Source organism: Harpegnathos saltator, unplaced genomic scaffold (genome assembly GCF_003227715.2).
Source record: "Harpegnathos saltator strain DR-91 unplaced genomic scaffold, Hsal_v8.6 scaffold695, whole genome shotgun sequence".
NCBI lineage: Eukaryota > Metazoa > Arthropoda > Insecta > Hymenoptera > Formicidae > Harpegnathos > Harpegnathos saltator.
The window spans coordinates 1-27,558 of record NW_020230532.1 but is presented as its reverse complement, the minus strand read 5'-3'; the positions used below and the strand labels follow the sequence as shown (position 1 = coordinate 27,558).

The 27,558-nt window shown below is 44.2% G+C and overlaps 2 protein-coding genes and 1 long non-coding RNA gene across 6 annotated transcripts in view; 1 reads left to right on the top strand and 2 right to left on the bottom strand.

The window, feature by feature from the left end:
• LOC105189068 (M-phase inducer phosphatase) overlaps window positions 1-9,519 on the bottom strand; it is a 53,060-nt gene extending 43,541 nt beyond the window's left edge. The window contains exons 1-2 of one of the 3 annotated variants that reach the window (XM_011151129.3): window positions 8,835-9,519; window positions 7,295-7,950 (exon numbers count right to left, since the gene is read on the bottom strand). In XM_011151129.3, the coding sequence (XP_011149431.1) occupies window positions 7,295-7,466 (172 nt within the window). In that variant the 5' untranslated portion in view covers window positions 7,467-7,950; window positions 8,835-9,519. Of the gene's footprint in view, window positions 1-7,294; window positions 8,810-8,834 lie in introns of those variants that run through there. The other 2 variants (XM_011151286.3, XM_025305414.1) reach the window with 2 other exon arrangements.
• Window positions 9,520-10,093: 574 nt separating this feature from the next.
• On the bottom strand, window positions 10,094-22,807 carry loco (regulator of G protein signaling family member locomotion defects). 2 transcript variants are annotated; one of them, XM_011150665.3, is made up of 15 exons: window positions 21,744-22,804; window positions 20,973-21,587; window positions 20,357-20,474; window positions 19,756-20,204; window positions 15,703-15,813; window positions 15,362-15,586; window positions 14,878-15,098; window positions 14,592-14,784; window positions 13,748-13,957; window positions 13,140-13,413; window positions 12,865-13,013; window positions 12,687-12,770; window positions 12,440-12,587; window positions 12,213-12,304; window positions 10,094-12,053 (listed from the first exon to the last, which is right to left on the bottom strand). In XM_011150665.3, the coding sequence occupies exons 1-15, from the start codon at window positions 22,389-22,391 to the stop codon at window positions 11,586-11,588; spliced, it is 4,005 nt and encodes a 1,334-aa protein (XP_011148967.1). In that variant the 5' UTR covers window positions 22,392-22,804; the 3' UTR covers window positions 10,094-11,585. The 2 variants fall into 2 exon arrangements, with proteins under 2 accessions (XP_011148967.1, XP_011149139.1); XM_011150837.3 differs by having other exon boundaries at window positions 11,903-12,072; window positions 21,744-22,807.
• Window positions 17,629-19,353, top strand: LOC109504363 (uncharacterized). Its single transcript, XR_002163005.2, has 2 exons — window positions 17,629-18,390; window positions 18,686-19,353. It is a non-coding gene; the product is annotated as an uncharacterized LOC109504363 (long non-coding RNA).
• Window positions 22,808-27,558: the final 4,751 nt, after the last annotated feature.

Here is a 27,558-nt window from a genome sequence, read left to right as displayed (position 1 = left end):
CGGCCCGACTAGAAATTTATCCCATCCTGATCAGGTTAACTTCATTTGGACATCAGGTCCCAATGAGGGTCCTAGTAAGTCATGCAGCGTGGATATCAGGACCTTAGTAAGGATTCATAGTCAGGTCCTTATTGAGTTACCTTATGGAATCCTTATTACGTTTTTTTTTCAAATTATGGCTCCTGATTACTCGCCACGGCTATATTGGATGATGACATTAGAAATAAGAGATGACACGCTGAGAATTCTTTCATGTCATTTCCAAATAAAAAGATATTTGCATGAAATAATATTTTAGATCGCTTGAGCATACTTGTAAAATGTTTCGGAAAAGAAACATAAAATGAATATCATAAGATCATAAAGTATCACAAGGCGACAAGACATAAAGTAGTGTTAAAGAGAAAAGTTGCATGTCACGTTAATTTTACAACTATTTATTGACTGCTAAAAAAAGGATAATTTCTACAGCATTTTACAAATATATTTAAGTGATCTGAAGTGTTTTTTCAATGCAAATCTTTATATTTGGAAATGATATCCAAAAATTGTTTTGTTAAAACTTGATAATGCAAATTATATTAGATACAATGAATAAGATCCTGACAAGGACCTGATTAACTGAAGCATATTATACCATACACTAGTTTGGTACATTAAAGTCCTAATGTGGACCCAATCATTATAACCTTATAAAGGTCTTCCTTACTCATTTGTCGTTAGGACATTATAAGGACTAACTTACTTAGGATTACCTTTCATTCACTCTATTAGGTCCTCATCAATGTTAGGTGAACCTGATCAAAATTTCTAGTCGGGGGATGCCGATGGCGTGTGCAAAACCGCAAGCGGTCGAGCGATAAGTAAATTCGCGATCCTCTCACTTTGAAATTTTCATTACGCGCGGTCTCTCAAAGGACCTTCGTATCGTTCACTCGGCCGGATACCAGAAGTCTCTCCTCGCGATGTTATTGTTCAGTCTGTCATGTCAGCGAAGAGGCTGATACGTTACCACGCGAATCGGACGGAATGCGTTGCAGACGCAGGTATCGTTGCAGGTATCATCCCGACATTCAAGCGTTTCACGAACATCCGCGGGGTCGGATCGCGCGGTCATTCGTCTCCCCGCTGTCTCCGTTAATATAGTCACATTTACCTGCGCGCGCGCGTCTACCTGTGTACTGTTAATGTAGTCAAATTTACCCGCGCGCATCTCGCTTTGTTCGTGCTCGCCGAGCGGCGGACGCGCCTCGCGTGGCTGTCCGCTCGCCGAAAAAACGATGTATGCCGGTTGAAAATGATTCGTTAGTCGGATTCCATGCTCGGTTGTTAGGCGCCCCGTGCTTAATGTGCGTGCGTGAATCATCCCGTCGTACCGTCCCGTCGTGCCCCACCGTGTGCTTTCCCAAAAGGTCCCCCAAAAGGGGTGGCCAACCCCATGCCAACCGTCCCACTTTTTTGCGGTGATAAGCGATAAGGGACGCGCGCGATCGCGCGAGTATCGCAAGAACAACCGCAACAGTTCGATGCGCGAATGAAAAAATGTAAAATTAATATTCCGTTTTCTATACAGTAAAAGGTAAGGAAACGTATCGGAATCTATACTCGGGGAAAGGGCGCGAAGGTGACTTTCTCTCACTCTTACGGCATTGTATTTTTTCGTATCTGTGGGAATCGAGTTCGCCGAGATTACGGTAACCGATCGTTGCCGTGGTCGTCGTCGTCGTCTTCAAAGGTGGAGTGAAACAAAGGAAAAGTGGAGTGAAACGTTGAATAACAGATGAGAGGAGAGACGTCGTCGTCGTTCGGAATAAAAGTTCAAGCGTGCGCCCTGTCGCGAGACGGGACGGGGGACGGAGGACGGGGGACGGGGGATGGGACCAGACAGAACGAGACACACAAGAAACCAAGATAAGGAAACGCGACGAGCAAAGAGCATCTAATGGGGGGTTGGTTGGTTGATTGGTTGGTCGGTCGGTCGGTCGGTCGGTCGGTCGGCCTGTTCGATAACTGGGTGGTGTTCACTCTTTTCTATCTCACTCGCTTCTTCCGTCTTTCTGCATTGGCGAGGGTAGTCCCGCGAGGGTAAGACGAGGGGTACAACGAGTCGTGCAGCCGGCACGCGCTCAACGAATTTTTCATCCAACGGATCTCCAAGGTGCTTCTTCGGTGTGCAACCTCGAGGAGGGAAAACTGGAATTCTCAGATGGCAGACGTCACGATATGTTCCACGGTGCGCTAAGCATGCCAGCCATTTGCTTTTCGGATGTGCAACTTACATGCGAGCGGATATTACAAGCATCTGCCGCGCGCTCGCGCGACTTGCAATTAACGTCCTTGCGAACAGGCCATTTGAAATGTTGAAATGAAAACAGCGGGTTGACACACACAGCAACGAGGTCGGATACGTGTCGACCGAGGGGGAAGGTGTCGTTGACAGGTTCGCGAGGGACGACGCTGCGATCCTCATCCTCCGGCCGTGCTTTTTCGTATCTTCGCGATGCAGCGATGCATCGTCCCGAGACTCGCGCGGATCCGCAATTCGGCCTTCGGTGACCGTTAAGGTTAAGGTTGCCAAAGTGCAACCTTCGCCTTCTGAAATATCGCGAGACCTGCCTTACCGGCCTTACAGGATATGTTAATGACCTGCGACCCCGAGGACCCTGAGGAGAATCCAAACCTCTTTCATTCTCCTACTGCTTTCGTCGTCTCCCCTCGTCCCCCCTCCCCTCGCCGCTCCTCCCTTCGCTGTTCTTCTGCTTTGCTCTGCCTTAGCATAAAACTTCGGGGCATTTAAATATTAAATCTTGATAGGAAAGCCATTGGTCAAAGGAGCGCCGTTCAATGTTCTTCTCTCCGCGTCGAGACGGTTGCCGCGCTACTCTTTTTATTCCGCCGGCTACTGTCTCTCCCAGCATCGGGACGCTTTTTATAGAATGTGGGAACCCAGCGCGACTTTTAACGCGCGTTGGTGAAGCATTAGAATGCAGAGAGAGAGAGAGAGAGAGAGAGAGAGAGAGAGAGAGAGAAAGAGAGAGAGAGAGAGAGAGAGAGATCAAAGCGTTCTTTTCTAAGATGTAGCTTCCTGTTACGTAACAATATCGCGCGACGAGAACTCCAAAGAGTTATTCTAATTCATTCTACCGTACGTATTCGCACGGTCCGCTGTGTGCGACACGTTCTGCCGCGAAATTAAAACAGAAAACGGTCGAAAATCTGGACCTAATGAACAATTATCAAAATCGCTTCAAAGTGTCGAAAGGACAATAGGCGCTCGCTATCATAATTTTCACGAGATACAAAGGCCCATATTCTGAAGCCTCTTTCATCGCTAAAAGTGACTCTAAAAATGGCTTACAGCCAATCAGGAGGCTTATCAGCCACCTTCAGAGTCACTTTTAGCGATAAAAGAAAATTCAGAATACGAGGCCAGAGATTCTCGCACGTGACTGTAAACGTAAGACGTATCAGCGACTAATTAGAAAATATCGCTTCGCGTAGTTCTACCTGGAAGAAAACGGAAGAGTCGCGACTAGGAAGAGTGCAACTAGGATTTTAACCACCTAACCTAGTCCTAATCACCTCGGCCTTCGATCAAATTTATCAATCTCATCTCCCTCCCTCGAGAACACAAACCCAAAGCGATATCCTGATTGATTGTTCAGCTCTCGTGTTACATTTTACGTTTCCAGCTGCCAATTTGCGCGAGAACGTCCGGACGATGCGGTGCGAATCGCGTCCTTTGGAAATGTGCGACGCATTGTCACTGCTGACTTATGCAACCGTTGCACTTTAAATGACTCACGCTTGCAAGTGCACGGCTTGAAGATCAGACAACGTGTCGTCGACGTCGAAGACGCGCGCGCGCGCGCGCACGCCTATCTAATTAGCCAATTTGCACGCGCACGGCACGCTTCGGCGTATGGCGTCGACCGTGTCTAGCTATCGAGCGCACACGCGTCTCGGATAACGCTCAATACTAGAACGGCGCATACATAGGGGTGCCCCGTTCGCCCCATCGTCGTACCCCTCGCACAACGTACTTTCAAGGCAACGGACGAGAACGGAGAACGCCATGTGGCGGCGGCGACGGCGGCGGCGCACAACACTTTCACGGGTCTGCATGCGCCCGCCGTCCGATGACATTTGCAACGGCGAGCTAACGATAACGTCTCTCGACGATCGGGGAGAGACCGCGAAAAAGATCAGCGCGTGCGCGCGCGCGAAAAAGCGAGCGGTCCGTTGCGAGCGCCGACCAGTCGCCCGACGAAACGTTAATCCCGCTATGACGCATAATACCGCTTGATCCGGCTGAGCCCCTGCCTCCTGTGGAAATGCCGTATTATTTTAGCCGAATTATATGCCGGCAAGGTGATCGGCTAAGGGGGGATGCGACCTCCTTCCGAGCGAACGCGCGACTCGAGAGCGGCGGCTTTTGGAGAAGTTGAGTCTGAAAACGACGCGGCGCTTCGACAAAATCGCCGAACCGTTCAATTTGCTTCGTGTTTTGCCGGAAGATCGCGTCGAACGACGACAATACGTAAACGTACGTTATCCCACACGAGAAGAGAAAGCTGTTGAATCAATAGCAATCGTTACCCGGTATACATCGTGCGTTGTTTCAATTGCTCGAATATTAGCTTCGTTTCTGTTCTATATCGATTAGTCCCGTCGTCCGTGTGAGAATCTAGTCTAGCCTAGTCCAGTCTTGTCTAATTTGAATACGAAATTCTAATTAGTCGTCATCGCACGTGTATGTTCATTAGAACACACACACACACACACATACACGGATGTGCGCGCACACGCATTGCACACCACAATTGTGTACAATTGCTGTCTCGCTTGTTTATCTTGTCGCATCAGACCGGCAGAAAATTTATAGACTTTCTTCCGTCCGCGTGCTTTGCGCGGACGTCTACTTTCTCTCTCGCCGTGACATTGAATACGATCATCATCGCATTACGTAAGTAAAACGCGGTCGCGGACAGTGACCTTTCTGGCTAAACGCGGCGCTAAAGAGAGACAGGTATACCGGAGCCCGGTCTTTCGCGCGAGACAGCTGTATCCTTAACGGTCTCTCTCAGTGTGTTGACGACCAACGAGGGTAGGTCAGTATCGATGCGTGCAAAGTGTAGTTGAGCGAGTGTACCTCAAGTTTGACCGGACATTAACGCACATTTATTCGCACTGCGGATAATTACTGACATCCTCCTCGTTTTGCGCGCAAGAGGCGATTGCTGAGGTATGTAATGACGAGGCAACAAAGCTGTGCCCCAATTTTGAAAACCGCTCGCGTTATATCTTTTCAACCGCACGCGATTGATTCCGAATCACTTGGACCTTTCAAATGTGACTTTTAAGATGTAAAAACTACTTGAGAAGTTCTACAGAAGTTCTTTCTCCTTTTAAACTAAATCGAAAAAAAATCTAAAAAAAGCTAATAATAGAGAATATCTGTTGAGAATATTTGCCGCGCGGTTGGATCGCAAAGAGGGAGAGAGGGAAAGAGGAAAATGACGTGTCCACGAGGAAACGATTGGCGACGCTTTCCCATGCATCGATACTCGTCGAGAAGGGAACCCCGGCTATCGATAGCCCAATAGCGCTTAAGTACCGTAAGCATCCCCGAAGCACACGGTTCCCGCTCTCTCGCTCCTCTCGCGCCCGAGACGCGACCGTTCGCCGGGCGCACGTTGCGAACCTCCGTGGGGCTTTTGCCGAAGGTATGAATAAAAGGGGGCGCCAAACTAACCAGCCACCCAACAAGGAGCAGGTGAGCACCTGGTCGTCCGTAACCCCGGCACGAGCTACTTGCCTCATGGCTGAGGAAGAGGTGCTCAATGATCGTCGATTACCTCGCGGTTTCCGTAATCTCCTCTGCATGCCTGGGATTGCTTATCGCGAGAGAGAGAGAGAGAGAGAGAACATTCATCTTCGTCGATATACTTATATCGCAGCCTCGAAGATATAGCGATTAGGGAGAAAATTATCTTCATCAACTAGGCAGTAAATAAAGGAAGCTTTCAATTTCAACAACCGTTGTATGTTGTCTTGGCTATCCATCTTATCTTATCTGTCAATCGATAGGTCGAAATACACGAGTGATATTCGAGTGATATTATCGGGGAATGCAAACGGCACTGTTGGGACTAGAAAGTTAACTATCCGTTTTCTTATCTGAGAAAAACAATCGGGGGGAGAGTTTTTTATCCATGTTCATTACCGAGCTTCGCGATGCTTAGTTAGCGAATCCTCAGGTCAGTACACAGATCGAATATAATGGAAGATTTGAATAATAGGGCGCATTATGTGCAGCGGGTTGCTAGCAGACCGTGGGGTTTAAACGGCTTAGCCAACCGTGCGCAACAATTCGAATGGAATAGCCTTTGTACTTCATGGAAGAAAAAAAATGGGAGTTCCCTTACAATTAGCGGGAGACGAAAGATCGTTGAAAAAAAGTTTGACGGCATTATCGATAATATTTCTCTCAATATTACGGTGTTTCATCTCAACTAAAAACCATGCCTGAATCGATGACGCGCGACGCCGGTATAACATTGCGACAATAATAATAAAAATATCGCGGATACGTATCTGAAGAGATTAGCAGCGAAGCTAACGCTCGACGCTGCTGAAAGAAAACATGGGCGCCGCTAAAACGGACCGCGAAAATGAGAAACACTGACATTTGAGACTGCGAACTCGGGTTCGCGGGGTTCGGACCGAACAAATCGCTGAAGGACGGGGAAATCCCTAACACGTATCCCACTTAATCCCTTTCCCTTCCCCCTTTCTCTGAAGCCTCCGCGCGCGCCGGGCTCTCTCACGTTCCACTTCATCAATATCCATTTTATCCGTAATCAACTTGACGTCCTCCATCCCGCCCACCGTTACCAAAAAAATTCCGCTGATATCGCCAATATCAGCTAATCGCTCGGCGCTAATTACCGGCGCTATTAAGCTAATCGCTCGCTTAGATCCAGCTTTGGCTTCAACGATCCGACACATATTATGTCGACGCTCGAGAGAGTTTCGTCGCGCTCCTCTCATCGCGTTGCGTTTTCAAAAATATACCACCTCCGCGCGACCCGAGCCGCTTTGCAAAATGGCGGCTAAAAAGGCGGCTTCTATCGAAGTAGAGGCAAATGCACGTATCCAGGTCTGTCTTTGTCAACGAGACTCATCCCGAGATTGGGGACAACATTTTTATTCTCAAATTTGTTGCAGAGACGCACGACGAGTCTCTTACATCGATCCAAGTATCCAGCATGAATAAATAAATAAGACTTACATGAACGTTGAGGGGGCCGCTTCTTCTTGGCGTTACCGCCGGGATCGAGCGACGACTTGCAGAGATCGTGGGCGATGTTGGACATCGGCGACGCGCTCATCTCGGCTAATGATTCCTCGCCGAATCTCCCGGGCGATCTCTCGTCCATCTCGGCGATGTCCGACAATGACATTACTTTGCGACGACGGCACCGATGTCTCTTAACCACGTTCGCGCACTACGTATCGGCGAAGTGAGTGTCGGCGCAAATCAAGCGACGAAGTCTCGATTCGATCGCGAACGTTCTTACGAGCGCAACGTTGGTGCCTCCGGCCAATTGTCGACAGACAGGCCCTTCGACGAGAGAGAGAATAGTCTTCCCTTCTTTGCCTGCGGGATATCCAGACGGAAAGATATGGCGCGCGCGCTAATGAGTCGATGTCTCTCCGCTGTCTCTCGAGCGGGAGCCTAATCGATCGATCGCAGGATCGACTTGAAGTCGCCGGCAAATCGCGGCTGTCTTCAACACCGGTGCCGGTGACACCTCGCGTGAAGTTTTTGCAAAATTTCCACGGTGTTATTTGACAGCGACGGAAGATGTCGCAAATTGCATCCGATCGATTTTTACATGCGTGAATTCAAATTCCGATCACTGTCAGGAAGCAGTCACAGTTTCTCTGAAAATGATCCGAACAAGACAAAGAGATCCGATGAGTGTCGCGCAGAGAGGAGAGCAAACGAAAGGGGGGTAGAATAAATATTACGAGTACAACCGAAGGGTTGTACACCTCGCGTTAGCATTGTGACACGTCACACGTTCGTCTTTTAGCAAGGTTGACGCGGTGCATCTACCATGCGGGTAGAAAGAACGCGTTTCCCCGTCGTGGAAGCCGTACAAGTCGATCCGAATGACGTCTCCCGGAAGCTCCGGTGGGACTTCGCGACTTGAATCGTACACAGGATGTGCCATAAACCGCGACTTCAATTTCAACGACGAGGAGAATCTCTCCGCTTCTCAACACACGTTTCTCTCCCCCGTTTCAAATATTGATGATTGATCAAATAAAAAGTATCCCAATTTTTCTGAGAACGGATATTCAACCAGCCGCGCCTCGAGATAAGATTCCGTCAAAGCAAAACCCGTCGTGTGAAATGACCGCTTGTTTATTTATACCCTCGTGGCTAATATTGTGACCGAGACCCGATGTTATGATTGAGAGCGTGATTCAGTGTTACGATTCGGCACGAATAACCTTTCATGCCGACAGCGGCAATTACGCCTGCCGACAGGCGGCTCGAGGAGACGTCAATTGCGGAACGCTTCAGGCCGCGCTCGTTGATCGTGAAAGAATACAGGCGGCCAAATTCTCATGCACATCGTGCACGAGAGAGAGAGAGAGAGAGAGAGAGAGAGAGAGAGAGAGAGAAAGAGAGAGAGAGAGATGCAGCACGCGGAGAGAAGGAAAGCTCGGAAAACCGCGCGTCTCTCACGCGCGGTTATCGATCGCCGACGCGAACGATCCTGAGCACCTAACCGATGAACATAACACGTCAGACTTACACAGCATCCTCGTCACTCGACAATTGACCGGCGTAGCACTCGCGGTATATCGCGGCGTCCAGTAACCATATCCGGAGTCAGTGATAACGCGCGCCGCGGCACAACAGACTTTCGACGAGAAATGTCGGTCGACGAATGTCAGCGGCGAGTTTGTACAGCACTACCGACTTGTTTGCGAATAGCCCGAGAAGACGCGAGAAATATAGCTCGGCCGGCCCGACGCTCCCGGATATACAGACTGACCGTTGTGTATCTCGTTAGTCAAATGCGATAAGAACAGCGCAAGCCGCACTGCCGCCAACGACGAGATGGCGCGAATTAAGGAGATCGCGCGGGCGCATCATATGTGGCGCTGTGACAACGGACATCGGTAGAAGGGGAATGTATACATAAACAGATCGCGACAGGAGAGAGAATAGGAGAAACAATATTTACTTCTGCTTCAATGTCCCGTGTCGGACAATGAAGTATTCGCAGACTGAAGATTGCGTGTAGTTGCGTGCAATTTGTTGATTCATCAAAGTCTGTACATAGGAAAATATACATCGTACTCGCACACGCACAACCAAGTGTTGCTTGAAACAAGCATTTCGTAATTTTATATACTTCAATATCCACCATAAGTCCATCATATAGCGTCAAATTCAATTAAAATATATTCTGAATTCTAGTGAAATTCAGTGCAATTCTAGTGAAATCAAGGATATTAAATTAAAACACAAATTCGGTTCGCTTCCTATATAAAAAGTTTCATAATATTCTCGAAAAAAGAAATAAATAAATTTTTCTTTTGAATATAATAATGAGCTTTTCTATAAATTTTGTAATGAGTATATTTTATGACTATTGTTAAGAAAATATTCTTTGTCGGAAATAATCATTGCTTAAAAGAAGAAAAGTAAACTAAATGGTCACTGTTCTTAACAATAAAATATTTTTTCTCTGTATAGCCTTTAAATTACAACCCTCTGCTCCCAATAACTAGTCTGACGCAAGCTTCAACAGACTTTTAAGGATTAAAAAACGTGTGAAAATTAATAATAGAAAGCAAAGTCAAAAGAATGTATGATATATATGTATGTACATATGATTACATAAAGAGAACAACTGCTGCTACACTTCTGACTCTTTACTTTGTGCTTGCCACTGCACTATAAATAAAACTGTGTTCTATATGATTAAATTAAAAAAGATTAGAGTAGGTGAGTTTTGGTGACACTTTCAGCGAATGCAGCGCAATATGATTGATCACACAAATATACTCTATAAAAAACGAAACTTTCACATAATTTATTTATCGATTTATATGAAGTAAGAATGTTATGTCGCAGATTTATAAATTCATTGTCTTCGTTGTCAACGCCCTTACAACCAGGAGCTACGTTACAATGCTCCTTTTTAATATGTATATAACACACAGCATTATAAGTATATATTTAATATTTATATTATATATCTGTGTGTAATAAATACGTCATATATTTACAATGCTGTGATCAGTTTTTAATACATAACGAAAGATTCAACAATTGTATTACCAGAGAAACAATCCTGTAGTTGTCGACATGCTGACACCAAATATTAATATTCTCGTTTGCAAAGTCTCTACATGTAGCTGCTCAATGACTTGCAATCACTAACGACGAGCACTTTATGTTTTTACTGTGACGTTAAAAAATGGCTATGCCATATTTGCAGCACTGCGAAAAATCGTTTTTACTAGTGATCTCTTTTGTATAATACCTGTACAATATTTGTATATAATATTTGTACATTAAATATCACTGGCGTTGCAAATTGTCCATCATCGTAAAATTGTTAGAATCTCGTTACATCATCGTATTTGTTACATAGTACATGTAAAATTGGAAGGAATAACACAAGAAAGACGTTTGTCATCTTTGATCGCTCTCAACAGCAAATTCCACCAAATAATTAAAGACAGCACAACGTCGAAGTATTGTCATAAAGTTCCTTTCTTTCCATAAAATTTATAAAATATGTTAATTTAATTCAGGTAATCAGGTAATACAATATATTAGCATGTCACAATAGCATGTTATGATTTGCTTCGCGTAATCTTCTGCAATGAATATCTTCGTTGTTACAAAGCAATGCACGCGTAACTCTCCGGCGTGCATAATGCGATAACTTAATGAAAATTACTCTACAGGACGATAAATTTCGTGTATGTCGATAAAGTTATTTAGAATACTGCGGAAACATACCTCTTCTTTTTAATCTATTCTACTGCGTTTCAACTTTTGGAACTTTCTTTTTTATTAAAATCTGTTCCTATGTAATCTTCTAATAAGCGCATGAATTGTCGTCACCTGGACACATTTCTCGTTTCTCTGTAGTCAAGACGGCTCTTGACAGTAAAAATTCGGCATATATATAAAAAAAAAATATATATATATATATATATATCGCGCGCGGTTAATGTATCACCTAATATTTAAGGCATAGACAGGACAGAATGTTTCTGTTAAAATCTAAATTGCGGAATGTGAATATAAATGCGTAATGGAAGAGAATGCGACTAATCATTCCTAACATATCTTTCGCTCAAGTTGTGAACTTGCACGCCATGAAATAGACATCTCTGCCTGTCGAACGATGCAAATGTGATTCGCACGACGATACTTTACGTTACGGCGTATGAATGATCGATCGTGCAACATCGCGCGAAATACTAAGCGAAAAATATCTCTTTCTTTCTACAATGAAATACTACAAGCTTCCATTGCTTCATTCGATCACATGATTAGACCTCTGTAAGGATTTCGGGGACATGATGTAACCGCTCTTCACTACATTCACGACGAGATTTTTCGGCTTCGGCGGTAACGGCGGAGGTTTGGGTAATTTCGCGCGAGACGCGTCCGCACCGTAACTTCCTGAGTGTAGAGTCTTCGATTGGGGACTCGTACCGTTCTCTATGACCGTCTGATCTCCATCCACTAACGTTCTATCGCCGTCTAAGGTGAACGAGCTATCGAGGCACTTACTCAGAGGCTCCGTAATATTAACCAGGGCCGAGAATCGTTCATTCACACCACCTCCGTTTGTCACGTGCGCGGGATACTCGTATCCGCTGCTGCAGCTTTGCTTATCTTCGTTAGAATCGTAAAACTTCGTGGTACCCTCGCAATTGGCCGATACTACTCGACTTCTTCGCATCTTGTTACAATCCGACGGTTTCCCATTCTCCTTGTTCTGATCAGTAATTTCATAGCTTTAAGAGTCGAAACGTATATGATATAGAGATCTTAAGAACTTTATGTTTATGCACACGTAATGCTCTCTACTGCTACCAACTTTCAATATGTTAAGATAGACCAAACACCACATATTATAATATACGTGCAATTGTACCTTTAAAAAGTCCGGTAACTCGAAATTGATTTCCGTTCCTCTCTGGTCCTCCAGTCTGGATCTTTGTGCTCTTTTCAGTCCCTCGTATAAATCTGCAAAGAAAAGTAATCATGACTGTTTTAGTAAGACTAAGTAAGAGAATCCCATAATTTATTTACACTTTTAAGATTAGATTAGATTCATGAAGATTGTTGGATAAAGTCAGAAGAGAAAAATATTATTCTTACCATCTCCGTCGAATCTGCCTGGAAGCTGCAATTTCACACCGTTACGCCACTTTGCGATCAATGGAGGCTGAGATTTAACAGGCGCTCCCTCGTGTATGCAATCATTCGTATTACCTTTCTCGCTTGTATTGCAACATTTAGATTTTGCCTTGAATCAAGAAAAATTGAAAATAAATGGTTACATTAAGGTCACAAAAGTTTTAATTTGTAAAAACATATATATTCGATATATACGTGCGTGCCTTACCTTCTTCTTTCCGTGAATCGTTGAATCGCGAAGGAAAAATTTACTGGACAATATGGAAGATCCTTCCGAGCGCTGATCATCAGACTACATGAAATAATATAAATGATATTAAAAATAACAGTATATATGAAATTGTACACACATTTTATTATATCCTTTCGGTATTCGGTTATCTTACCTTACATGACCCTTCGCTATACTGATATTTATTCCTACTCTTTCCAACCAAGAGTTCTTCGAATACTTTATTGGTAATTTCATCCAAAGTTGGTTGTGCGTGTGGTAATTCGTCCAGATACTTGGCAGTATGCAACTCCCGTTGAAAATCTGTAAGAATAAAATTTTTATTGAAGCTTAAATTATGACTTTGTTTTGCATTTTTATCTATTGTATGTTTATCTAATGAATTTTTATTGATTTATATGTGTGTATGTGTGTATGAAATACACTAACCTTCCTCATTCGCCATTATAATAAGTCGTGTAGGAGCATTGATGGCCATAACGTCCATAGGAACACAATGACCCTCGCTCCAAATACTAATTAAATCTAAATTAAAACCGTATTTATTTAGAAGAGGCCTCAAGACATCCTTCAGCGTTTTACCCTTATGTGCGATAATGCTTATTATTCTTCGCGAAGGTAATTCCACCTTCAGAACCTTCGTGAGAACGACTTCCACTTCTTGACTTGCTAATACTGATGAAGGACATTTTGTGTCTACCATCTGCAAACAACAACATTTACTTTACTATATAACTATTGTATTTTAGAGCATTAATATATATCATAATATCGATATATTAGTGTACTACTATTAAATGATATAAAGATTAATTCACGATTAAATAGCGAATTAAAAGTATAGCATATATGTAAATAGCAAGTAACATTTCTGACTTAAAATGTAAATATAATGCAAAGAAAAAACAATTTTGGTTTCTTCCTCCACCAAGTTAAGTAAAAATCACTACAGTTCGCCATATTCAAATGCATCTCTACGACATTCCGTAAAAATTCTACTTTCAGCATGCATTTAACGAGTAACAGGCAGCACAAACCTCATCTGTCGCTAGTATCAGTACGTCATAGTTAATATATCGTAGAGCTCTCTTATCAAGGAGACGGGTAACGACGTCTTTAATGCTGTCGGTTTGGCTAGTCGTCACTACTGTAGTGGACCCATCAGGCAATATTACTCGACACAATCCCGTACATTTGTTGCGAGCTTCTTTCTTATCGTTCGCTTGTCCTTCGCAGGACGATACAGACTACAAGCACACGCGCACACACTCGTTTAAATATATGTTCAAATTGACATGTACACTTCAAGATCTATCAAGATCTGATCAAGAAGATTGTCAACTATCGTTTGACAATTATAAAAAAAGATCTCAATATATTATTTTTTTAAAAATATCAAGAAATCAATGTGACTGAAGAGATTTGATAGAATCTTCATTCTTTTTCCTGAAGAACTTGTTGTTAAACGTCTACATAATGTATTTTTGGAATATCTTCAACAAGAGATGCATAGCCAAAAAGTTTTATAGCAACAAATTGGATCTACCAATATTATAATACTCTACAGAGCAGCTAATGTATAGTTTATGGATTAATGCGACATATATACTACTCTTTCACCCGATTATTGTATAATAACAATAACAACCTTCTCAAGAAATATGTAAGTCTGACTAATCGCATTCTCTACGGTAGCAGACTTTACAGACACACATCACACTCATTGACAACTAATAACTCAAAAAATAATGAGGAAGACTTATCATAGAAATTTACTCTCAAACATAGATAGAGGAAATTTTATTAATGTGTAAAGCAAACTCTAGCAATTAGTCAAACTAAATATCTTCGTAAATATATGTATAGCTGAATGATGCTTACATGTTTGTTGAACGACTGCCGCAGTGCCAAATCCCACGACGCTAACGATGATCGACTGCTAGATATCGACACGCTGTCTTCATTATTGTTGCCTTCTGTTTCTCTTTTAATAGCTGTAAAGCTCTTATATATAGTCTCACTTCGACTGGGGACTTTGTTGTATTCGGTTTCGCCGCGATCTTTCGACTTAGATCTGAAAATATGAGACGAAATATACGTTTTATTCTCCTTGAATATATTCGAGGGTATTTTCCTGAACAAACATACAAATTCGCAAATAGCTTACCTGTTCTTTCTGTTCCAAGGAAGAATCGACTTTCGACAACGATCTTCCGCATCGGAGTGGCTTTTCTTCAACTTTACACTAGGCGAACTCGTAAGATGTAGATCACAGTCTTCCGTATTAACTATGGCGGTACCTGCCTCCAAGCAGGCACGATAAAGTTCCGATCGTAGGAATCTCGGGTAACTGTCGAACTTCATCAAATTGAATACTTGTTTCTGGGCCTGGAACGATAAAAAACGTTGGTCGAATTACAATTATTTGTTGATTCAACTTTATAATAAAAATTTATAATAAAAAAGTACAGTAGTAGAATATATCCTCAAAAAGTATCATCGATTCACTGGAAACAAGTAATATTTTAAAAGCCTTGAGAATGTAACATAATAACGCTTTCGTTAGAAATGAGCGCTAAATGCAATGTGACTTAACACAGTATACGCGTAATTAATAGTAGTGCGTAGGATTTTAGTGTAGTGACACATACTTGTAAAAATAGATCCGCAGGTGCTTCGTCGAGCAGTTCCTGAGTAATCTGTCCCGATGCATGACTATCCACGTTTACTGGCTCGGCGGCTGTACTCGACAGATGACGTTGGTATATCTGACAGGCTAATCGATGCCGCGTAGCAGCGTCTTTAGTATCTTTATATCTCTCACAAGCAGCCCAAAAATATATGTTTTCATGACTAAACTCCTTCTTGAGGAACTCCTTGAATGAAAACGATAAATTTAATATAGTTGCATAATACTCGTACGATATGTATATTATATATACATGTATATAATATTTAACTGATATAAAAGAGACCGCATAAAAGTACTCACAGCGAATGTTTGCAAGCCCTTTGGATCGTCCAAAAGTTTTTCAAATCCATTCGCCCACATGTGTACCCCTTTGCAGTCATTGTTCTTGTCGCAAGACTCCGTGCTACCATGCTGCAACAAACACATACATTCAACTGATTAGATTGAGCAAAAAATGCTGCCGTGATTATCTCAAGGTGAGTGAATATATTGCTGCAAGTAAGTACATAAATGGGAGACAGAAGAGGAAAGTAGAGGACAATAGAAAAAGTAGAAATAACGAATAAAAGAGGGAGAAATCTTATCTTGTATATTCAGTTTTACATTCAATCTAATTTCGTTTTATATTCAATTTAATTTTTATTTTAATTTTTAATTCAGTTTTATATTCAATTCAATTTCCTTTCTGACGCACACAACAAGCAACGTTTCCATCGTGTGCGCAAAGTTATCTGTCCATCGTTCGACTTGTGAAACTGAGTCCAACTTCCAACCAAACGACATCCCGATATTTATTCCTGCGCATTTCTATCTCGAACCTTTACAGTTCCACACCTGCCGCGCGCGCAACAGGTGCGCGTTATGAGAAAACGCTTTCTTGGATCGCTCACCTTTCGCGTGCTCCGTTTTCCCATCCTCCTTCCTCATATTCTTCCAGCTAATGCGCAATATTTCAGCCTCTCACGCACGATTTTTTCTTTCAATTGATATTATGTAAGTGAAGCGAGTAAACTTGAGAACATCATTGGCGAGAAATTAGAATAAGTAGGAATAATAATCTCTCTCTCTCTCTCTCCCTCTCTCTTATTCTTTTTCTTTCCTTCTTCCGGACAATCCAGAGTAAGTCGAAAACTGTCTGTATATCAGTCAATTCGGGGAATGCGGTTTAAACGATGATAAATATGACTCGTCGTCTCATGATCTCACGAGGTTTGAAGCTCATAATTACCAATAATTAAGGAAATGCCTACGTCATGACTGTAGCACCCAAAGCGCCGTAAGCACCACCGAATGAACAATCGAATCAAGCCGATTCCGAGTCAATTAGCTGAATTAAAATCGCGCTCCGCGTCCTTTTCGCTCGCTACTTACTTGCGACGCTTTCGTCCTGCGTTGCGTCTGATTCATAAAGCGGCTGCTCATTGGGAGACGCGCGCACTTGAATTAGATTAACATCGACCTCTCCTGTGTTCACTTTACTACTTGCTCATCTAATAACGCGGGATGTCGAATTTAATGCGGCAGAACAAGGGCATCCTGTGCGCGGTTGATAGAATGCTAATCCTTTCGGAGAACCGCGGAAGAAGGAAAGGTGTTTACGTCGGACGAAAGCGCACCAGGCCGACGTGCGGTAATTGCGACGAATGACGACACAGTTTACCCCTTTAAGCGCGCACAAATCTGCTCCGAATTCGCCGAGGTAATGCGTCTCATCGAGGAACCGACGCGACGACGGCGGGCAAATATATATACATCCTGCGCGCAGAACGTTCCACGAGTAAACCCTCCCGTTTCTTCTTCTCTACCTACCGATTTCGCTTCCATGTCACGATTCGCGCGGCCCGAGTACGTTCTCACAGCGGCAGCGGCAGCGGTGTCATTTATCAGCCTCTTGGGACGCGCGTTTGTGTGCGTAACGCGTTCGCATACTTTGACGCAAAATAGGTAAAGTCGCGCGAGCAACAACGGCAAGGAGGAGGACGGCGGCAAGGACGACAACGAGGAGAAGGAGGAAGATGACGATGACGATGACGACGACGACGACGACTGCAAGAGCTAAACGGGCAATTCGCTCGGGTAACGAGGACTCCGCCCAGCAAGACGGCCGCCGGGCATCGCCGTTGCTGTGCGCTTCCCAACGACGCGAGCGATGAAAGCGAGCGATCACATTCGCTGCTGACAGGATCTGCGCGACGGAACGCGGCGCGATGCGAGGTGACGTGTGATATGACGTGACGTGCCCGCACCAACGTGCTCTACGAGCTGCTGACGATGACGACGACGACGACGACGACGACGACGACGACGGCCACGAATACTCCGAACGCGCCGCTCGTGATCATCGTGACGCGACCGCATACACAACGTGCGCCTCGCACAGTTACTACTACCGCGTTCTCGCCAGGCTAGGCCACTTTACGTCGAACAAGGCCCACTTCCCTTCCTCCTCCCCCTCCTCTTCTCCTCCTGCCGTCCTTCTCCCTCGCTCGCTGTGCGACTGATTCATTCTCATCGCCGACCCCACTTCCCCCCCGCGCCTCTTCCGCTCCCACAGTCACACCACCACTGATGTTCGCACTACTACCATCCACCAGCGCGTCACACGGCCTTTCCCTCTCTGTCTCCCCCAGACTCTGCCACTCAACCTCGTTTTAACATCTACGCAGGGCCGCATGCGGAGAGTTGCCCGATGAGACGCGACAGCTGATCCTCGGGCTTCTTGAATGTATCCCCAGTGAGCTCTATAATATACCGGATTGAGCCTGAAGAAGACAGGTAAACGAAGGCTGGACTAATCTGGCTGTGTCAGCCAGTCACATCTGCGGCACCTTAAGTGATACGTGCTGCTGACACAGAATCGATCCTACCAACATCTATCTGCCTTCTGAAGGCTCATCCCAGGATTCTACAGTGACCACCGAATAATGAACGGATGAGCTCATCATAACGAGAAAAGACAGCGAACCGTCCGATCCTGCGTCTATCGTTGTAAGATCTATTCGTGCACCTAAGTGTATGAATACGCCGTGCGTATGAACCCCTTAGCTCTCTCGCGGGAACGTTCCTTTTTAATATCATCACGAACGTTACCGTGCTCGCGACGCAGTTGTCGGGAGCTATTTTCGGCTCCGTTATTGTCGGTGCAATTCAAGCAAAAGCGTTTCACGGCTCGAGCGGTGTCAGCGGCCACGTAACGACAGTTGCAAATCGAACTTCAACGTTTACGATCCTCTTGTTATCCTCTACGAACATTCTTCCTACTCTTTTCTTACTTTTCTGTTAGGTCTGAAAGAAGATTTCACGTGTTGAGGCTCATTCGCATCGGGATACGCTCCGTGGAGAAAATTGGAAAGGGAACGGCCGCAGCAGTGGCTTACCAGTTGACTCTTACTAAAAGACACTGACTTCGAACTCGTCCGAGATTCTGCAGGCGAGAGGAAACACGCGACCACATCGGGGCTTCCTGTACGAACGACGAATTTCTACGGCGCGATTTCGACGACTCGACGGGGGTTCGTAGCACGTCGCGACCTTATTATTGTAATTCCATTCCTAGAAGCAGGAGACACGTAGAAGCACGTACATGCCGAATAAAGTAAACGAGTATGCGAGGACAGCGTGTGGCGTAACGTGTTGCGACGCGGGAACGCGTTCACGGAGGCACACACGCACACCGATCTGGTTTCTGGTTATTTCGTTTTCGCCTGACCCTCGCCTGTGTACGCGCGAATCAGAGGCAGGAAACGATGACGCGGCTTGAATAATGTGTACACGAGAGAAACCGGAAGTCGTTCAAAGGCGACGAAAAATCCTGTGGGACGTTAGAGCATTATCAACGCATGCTTCTGGAAGTGATTCAAAGAGGATATTGTTTTTCCTTAAAGAGAGAAAAAGGAGGGGGAGATATTTAGAAGCATAAACGTAAAATCAATAAAACTTTGCCATCGTTAATATTAGTATATTCGAAAGATTCTAAGTTAGTTTCAATGTTTCTCTCTCAACGAAAGTTAGCACAGCGATGCACCAAAAGCGCGCGGAGATGAAAAAAGTCTCAATATCTTTAATATGCTCCTCTTCGCTGCGTACGATGCCACCCCTCTTCCTTTTTCTTTCATCAAGCCTCAACCGTATATCTGTTTCTTTTCAAGTTCCGAAAATGCACCCTAATCTTTCCAAAAAGAACAGGCCACTTCATCGTAACGCTACCCGTAGGTCAAGCAATTTAAGCCCGAGACGCGAGCCCATAATAATCTAAGAACTAACAGCAAAACTAGAATTAACAGTAATAGCTAGAAAACAAAATAAACACACAAGTGGTTCAAGAGCTGAAGAGGATGACTGCTGAAGACTCACTATGCAATTGTCCGAGACGCTGTTGCCGAGATTCCGTATCTCCTGCAGGCTTCCCCAAGGCCGCGGCTTGTCCTGCTTGCCAGTGTACGAGTGACAGAAGGGTCGCGCGTACTCCATGCTGGAGTTCACGTCCTCCAGGCTGTGCACCAACGACTTGGTCACCTGACCGCAGTACACTTTCGGGCTGAGCTTGTTGTTGATCGCGTCCGTGAATCGCTGCTTCGTCTTCTCCGTGGATGACGTTGTCCTGGACGATTCGGCGGTGTCGTCCTCGATACCGTCGAGCATCGCCGTGGTGCAAACCGACGCGAGGGAACCAACGGACGTACTGGCCAAAGCGCAGCCTCGTACCGCCGTCGTCGTTACCGCCGCTGCTACAGGGGCAGATGTTCCCGCAGGGACGCAGGTGGTGGTCGTGCCCCCACTATTCCCCACCGTCAACCGCATCTCTGAAACGCGTGCCCTCGTAGTAGTTCCCCACCGTTCTCCATTGTTACTCGTGACCGTCTGACGGCCGAAAGCGAGTACGTGAAGAGACGCGAATTACGACGCGGCGTGAAACGCACATCGCGCGTTTCGGCGTGTGTCATGCTGGCTTTACCTTTAGCCGGGTCGAATTTTAGTTCCTTGTTCCACCGTACTTCCGACGTCGCGCGAACCGCCAGCCGGTGCCCCGCTGCCTCGCTGATGGACTCCCGAGATGTCCGCGCGGTTACGTTCTGAAAAGCGATCTTTTGTTAGGCAAAATACAATCAGTAGCGCGACAGGATTAATCAGGACGAGCAGTGAGCTGGTTTCGATTAATTCAAATAGAATAAAACGTTCAGTAGCCGGAGATTTATTATCTATCATTTATTTCTTTTTTTTTTATATTAAATACTCGATAAGAGTTGTTTTAATTTATAAAGCTGTACGTATATACCAGCTTACTCCAAATAATTTTACCAAAAATATTAAGACGCGACTGCGTAGTTCAAAACAGCAGAAATGAAATCTGACTCATATAAGTGCAGAAAATCTTTATCTCTCCTGAGAAGCCGGAGAAAGATAAAAATTGTTCATTGAGTAAAGGCCGGTGATACATTTTACGTTTATTTTACATGTGATGAATGTATCGTAGATGATATATCAAACATGTATTGGCAATCGTGTGTTAACATTGCCCATTCTTTTTACATAGATAGTAAATTTATAGGAATCATAAATTCCAGAATTACCCTATATTGCATATTGGAGGGGCACTGTCTTCTTCGTCCGCAGTCGTTCGCCGTGTTCTTGCCTGAGCAGCTGCCATAATCATCCTTAAAACCAATCCCGGAATCACTGTTGCTGGAATGAGCAGTCGATGTGCTAACGTTACTTGGCTGAGGCGAAGCGGCGTCCAAACGTATGCGCGCTTCGTTGTAAGGGTTCGTCTCGCCATTCGTGCAATCCGATATGTACAATGTTTGTATGGCACCGATAAGATTTGTACAGCTATCGGGGAACTCTTGACAAACATTCAGTTCGGACGACTTGGTGCACGTAAATCCGAACACATTGCACGCACTAGAATGCACTTGGTGATCGATTAACTTATAATAAATAGTAAAGACGTGACACGAGTTGGAGACGATGTCGTCCGTATCTCTCATGGATTTAGTCAATATACCAAAATACTGCTTATCTTGTTCGGAGAAAGAGTTACAAAATATTATTCGATAAGAGGGATATTCCGCGATGACACGATTCTCCGAATTAGTGAGCTTGATATTGGCAACATGAATTGTGAGAAGAACAGTCGTCGGGTTTCTCTTTTCCGCCTTCAGTCTTTTGATACATTTTCTCAAAACCTGCAACAATAACATCAGATGAAAGATCACATTGTGTACTTGATTGAATTAAATAAGATAACTTAATTTAAGAATTTTAATAATTGCAATAAGTAGAGAATCATAATGGAAACAATTAAAAGATTTTGCAATTGTAATAATTAAATACAAACATACCTGCATCATACACGACGAGTGCAACTGATTCGGTATATCAATGGTACCGAGATAACCAACAACTGTTCTATGAACGATTTTCTCAGAATCACGTTTGTGCGACACCGGAGGAGGTGGCGGTGGCAAAGGACTCGTCATGTTCCAGCGATAGTGTAGGCCAGAGTAACCATAATGATCCTTATTCTCCGACATTGTGCTAGAGCCAACTGCATGAAACATAGCTCCGCTCTGCAAATCCCTCACTACCTTTGCCACTCTGCATTGCAACTGCAGAGCACCAGCGTTAGTGGCACGAGGTTTGTGAGCATACTTGGGCTTGGATCTCACAGTAGCCAGACCTTCTTCATCGGATGAATCAGAATAGTAATTCTCAGCTATTTGCAGTCGTAGCACACCCTTGGAGTTGCCTATCAGCTGCACCACGTCGTCGTGCGGTACTTTGCTGACATTGTGACCGTTGACAGCCACCAGGTAGTCGCCAGCACGCAGGCCAGCGTTCTCTGCTGGGCTGCCCTGCACGATGCAGCTCAGTATGCATGGCTGTTGGCCCGATATCGTGAAGCCGAAGCCTTTCGCACCGCGAATCACCTCGACCGCCCGCACGCCGTAATTCACTCGCTTCTTCTTCCTCCTCTGGTTCTGGTGCATGCTTCTCGCACTGTGCTCGCGGCTCGTCAAGAGAGATCCTCGTGGAGAAAACACGTGCGCTTACCACCGTTGCCGAAGACACTTCCGGGATCGCGTCCACGACGATTCCCCGGCTCCATAATTCGTGCTCCGCGTATTTACAGCGCGCATTCCTCGTCCAACGACTCGCCAGCGCGACGACCCAAGTCGCTCGAAATTGCTCCCGAGTGGTAGCGGTTGCTAGTCCCACCTCTTCTGATCATTCGTAGGCCGTATTGAATACCAAACACAGGTCCATTCGACGTAAAATAATAGAAATGTTCGTCGGACTGCGATGTCTCAAACACATTCGTGACCGATTTCCCTCACTCGTAGTCGGGAGCGCCTCGCACCTAGTAAACTCTGTGTAAGTTCTATGACGACCGAATGTTTTGGAATGCTTCGATCGAGGAGGCTAGAGAAGAAGGTGATCGACCTTGCATTAAATAGCCACGGTTCGAAAGTTTATGAAATGATGATCACGTTGTAGGGTGCGCTCTCCCGCTGATGTTTTCAAGGACGTAATTATATGATGGACGTCGCCTTGATTATTTTGATATTGATTATTTTTTTCTGCCGAAATCGATTATCGTATGATGTTTCTCTTGATTATCTTCTTGACGACAGTTGTTTGTTTGATGTTATTACAAAATCGTTATTGATAATTCCGCGAAAATCCTTCATTGACCCGTTAAAAAAAGGGGTTTTAAATAACGGGTCTAATGAATACGGTAGACCCCTTATTTAAGTGAGTTTGACCAAAGAGAAACCTGAGAGCGGACAACACGACATTTTCTGCGACACCGACTTTCCGCACTGGGAAAGGACGCCATTTGCATCCATTTTGAGAGGGGAACTACGATGGTACATTCACTTTCATGTGGTGGAAGTCCGTGCTACATCCATTTTCAGGCGGTTTATGTCCGTGCTGCAACTATAGTTGCCATCTTTATGCCAGACTATGCCTGATGGTCTAAAAAGAGCGGAGGGAGAAGGAAGGAGCAGAGAAAATAAAAGTACGTATTAAATGTTAAATCTTCGAATACATGTTGCTGTATCAAAATCTCCTCTATAATAAACAATTTGACATGTCTGGAGACGCATGATGTATCGTTGCCCGCGTCCCCCGTTCCCTTCGTCCTGTTTCTCAATTCAGCATCCCGTCCGCTCCGGACATTCGCTCGTGGCACTGACAGTGGTCGTCGGTGAGCATTCGATCCGCTCGGAAGAGCACGTTAATTAACGCGACGAGACTCCGATTATAAATATCCCGCGAGTCGACGAAATATTTGAATTTTTAAAAAAAGCATCAAAGAAAATCACGTTGATGTTGTCATGGGTGAAATCTCACCCTGGTATACAGGGTGTCCGGAATGTGATTATTAATATTTTGTGTACTGGTAAATTGGGTGTAGCCGAGAAGAAAAGTCATGTACCATAATAATGACCTATTGTCAAATTGGCAATAGTTATCGAGTTATTAATTGAAACATATGAGCCAATGAGCGCGTAGAGAGAGCTGGGCGGCCGCCTCTTGTCGCTTGCGCTCGCTCGCGTCGTTCGCGTTCACTCGCTCCTCGTCGCGCGCGCACGTCTCTTGTCGCTTACGGTTGCCTCTCGCCGCGCGAGGTAAGCCATCTTCTTATATACAGAGCCCGTTCTGTCGCTTTCTCGTACGCTCATTCGTTTACACATTTTAATTAATTACGGAATAAATATTGAAAAAATTGTAAAATGGCACAGGACTTTTTTAATTGTTCTAACGAGTTCTACCAGCACACAAAATAATAATGATCACATTCCGGACACCCTGTATATTTTTTATTTTTGAAATAAAAAAAGTCAAACGAATGCAATTAAATGTTATTTATCATCATTGAATATTAGATGAAAAGTAGAAGAGTTATTGTACGCAGCGGATAATCTCTCTGTATAAAACGTCGAACTGAAACATATTAAAAAGTATTGACATTTTGAATACGTCTGAATTCTGCTTTCTGATCCGAAGAAAGGGACTAAAAAGTACTAGTTCCCATTAAATTTCACCGCGCTAAATGCGAGATGGCAGTAGTAAATGCTTCGCATTAATAAGGATTCAATTCGTTTCAAATATGCCTTGTATTCAATCGCAATCGATAATTTTGAAATGCGAACTTTCATATTGAAAAATATTCACTTCTTCTCCTAACCGTTTTCGGATTCAGAGGCATACAAGATTTTCACGTTCTATTCCCCATCGCATTGAAAAGTATTGGCCCGTGATCCAATCTGAGATTCCCGCAAAGTAGAAATCACGACAAAATCTCGTGAACGCGAAACAATACTTTTAAATACGACATTTTATGCAGGACTAACATTTAATAAGAACGAGACTAAATTCGCATGGGATGAAATTCCATTATTTAACGCTACCATGACCTTTAATTATTCTCCGAAAACGGCGTCACAACAACTTACACTCTATACAATTAGTTACTAACACATTTTCTAATCGTATATATTCCTCTTTAATTAACATAAAGCTAACAAATGTCCGATGCTTCGACAGAGTAATTTTTTTATTTTCAGCAATCAATAAATAGAGTGCATCAATGTCGCGTACAGCTGAAAGGCCTCCTCGCATTCCCCTTGTCGTTCCGGAACCTTCGAGAAAAGAAGAGACGCTCAAGGGCAAGTCTCTCTTGCTTCAACCGCCACCGAGGCTCGCAATGTTTACATCGCGCCGATTGTGTTGATCGACTCACGAGCGACGACACTTTTTGCCCTTCGTAGTATAATACTTGCGCACCTCGTGTATTTGACCTCATTCCATCAACAGCAGCCGTGCGGGACGCACTCATCACTTCCGTCTCGTGTAATTAAAAGAAATGTATCTCGTCGGTCCTCGAGATACTCAATCGGCATCGCGTCGGCATCGCGTTGATTAACCACACGGTCGAATCGCGAATATCGGCATTAACGTGAGCGAGTGAAATCCGAAGGACTCCAGCAGCTGGGAAGTAGGACGCTGGTAGCAATACGTCACGTTTCCAGGTATGTGGAATTATATATTATGCGGGAGATCTTCGATAACGAGAGCGGACGTTTGACGAATTTTCCGGGAATAAGAAGTCGGAATTTCGCGCTCGGCGCGAACTCACAATCCGTCATCATCCGACTAGTAACCATGACTTTATGAATATGCAATTACTCTCGTTAATCTCTGTCTGTCTATCTATTTATTGCGTTGTTGTATACAAGAGATATTGATCCAGACAGAGACGGATAACGGTCCATGACCGCGAATCTGTAATTCATCATGTTCTTAATCAAACATTCTGAATAATTCCCAACTGTATGAATATACCGGTCTTGTGTAGAATATTCAACGTCATACCGCTTCTTAGACTGCGATCTTTTTTGTTTTCGATCAGCGCTTCTTTCAAGTCTGTTTACTCTCATTACGGGTCTAAATTTAAATGTCCATTCGTAAAAGAGTATTTTCGAGAGCACACAACTGTTGTCTCCGCTCCTTGTTGTCATTATTTTTCGTCAGCTCTTTCAAGAGCTCCTATCTAGACTTTCAATGTCAATGAAGAAAAACAATCGTAGCGAATATTCTCCACTCATCCCGACCAAACATTCTTTCTCTATCGCAGCTTACCAACCAGGAACGCTAAATTTTTGTTCCAGACGTTGCGGGAAGCAAGTCCGGTGGACGCGGATGCCGCACCGGAGGATTTGGTTCGGACAGAGCAGGGTCGGCCGGAAGGTAAAGTTTACAAATTTTTTACACATCTGTGTTAAACCCTTTAAAATCTTTGCTTTTGCAACTTGTTCCTCATCAGCTCTCTTGAAAGCTTCAAGTCTCATTTAAATTTTCAATGTTGGAACAAAAATATAAAGATAAAAATTCCTTATCAAAATGTTTCCGTATTTTCGATTCGTCCCGATCAAAGATATTCTCTCTCTACCGCAGGTTATTAACCGGGAAAATTATTTTTCTGTTTCAGTTATTGCGGAAAGCAACAGCAATCCGGCGGACGCGGATGCCGTACCGGAGGATCCGGTTCGGGCCAAGCAGAGTCGGCTTGAAGGTAAGTTTACAAGTTTACTATAGTCCTCTGTTTGACCCTTGGTGATCTAGAGCTGGGATATAATTTCCGACTAGACTTGAATTACGATCGCAGAGGGTAAATTACTTTTTTACTCACCCGCACTCGTTGGTCAAATTTAATGAACGAATGTGAATTTTTTGTTACAGAGTTGAAGCGGAACGTGGCCGGCTCTGACTGCAAGTCGTTTCGGTGAGTCAAAATAAAAAGAGAAACAAAATTCTGACAGATGTGGGACTAAAAAATATCGTTCGAGTCAATGCAAATTGCAAATAGATTCTTGCATGTGTGTGTTTGTGACTGTGTTGTGTTGAATAAAATACATTGCTCGAAACAATCAGGGGATTACTTGATCGATAGCCTGCATTGCATACGAGATTTAAAATACCGAATGATTCTTTTTTGATGTTCATTTGAATAAGAGATATTCATGTTTACAAACGCGATACCGTCATCAGTTGCTTTATTTTCATTTTTCAAGCGGGCCGCAGAATTATTTAACGACAATTATTTGACAATATTCAATTGACCGTGTAAAATATATTCATACGCAAAAATGACGATACCGTTGGTTACTTTTCTTTTATTTCCAAAACAGGCTGTACAATTATTTGGCAATATTGTCCATTCATTACGATCCCTACTGTCTCGAGTAGCGTATAATGCACGCAGAAATTGCGCCAGCGCACGTCGAGCTTGAGGTATCCTCGCTCGCGTGCCTTTGAATATCGCGACCGCAGTTATCAATATATGCGTTTTTACCTGCGCTTCTAACAAAGAAAGCTTAAATTCTCATTTCGTCAAAGTATCGCGAAAGCAAACTTCGTCGTGATGGAATTATCATGCGTGAAAATTTTGCCTCGCTCTCTCTCTCTCTCTCTTTCTCTCTCTCTCTCTCTTTCTCTCTCTCTCTCTCTCTCTCCCTCTCTCCCTCTCTCTCCCCCTCTCTCTCTCTCTCTTTATGCTCCCTCGGAGTAACCGGTTTCTAATTATCTAATCTTCCCTCGCATGCATTCGCGAATATTCTCGTAGATATCGATACTCCCGCATTGTTT

Coding starts and splice junctions, on each gene's coding strand:
- loco (XM_011150665.3), bottom strand. CDS start 22,391: ATGCACCAGAACCAGAGGAGGAAGAAGAAGCGAGTGAATTACGGCGTG. Junction 13,014..13,139: donor TATAATGGCGAATGAGGAAG/GTTAGTGTATTT, acceptor TTATTCTTACAG/ATTTTCAACGGGAGTTGCAT. Junction 12,588..12,686: donor CGATTCACGGAAAGAAGAAG/GTAAGGCACGCA, acceptor TCTTGATTCAAG/GCAAAATCTAAATGTTGCAA.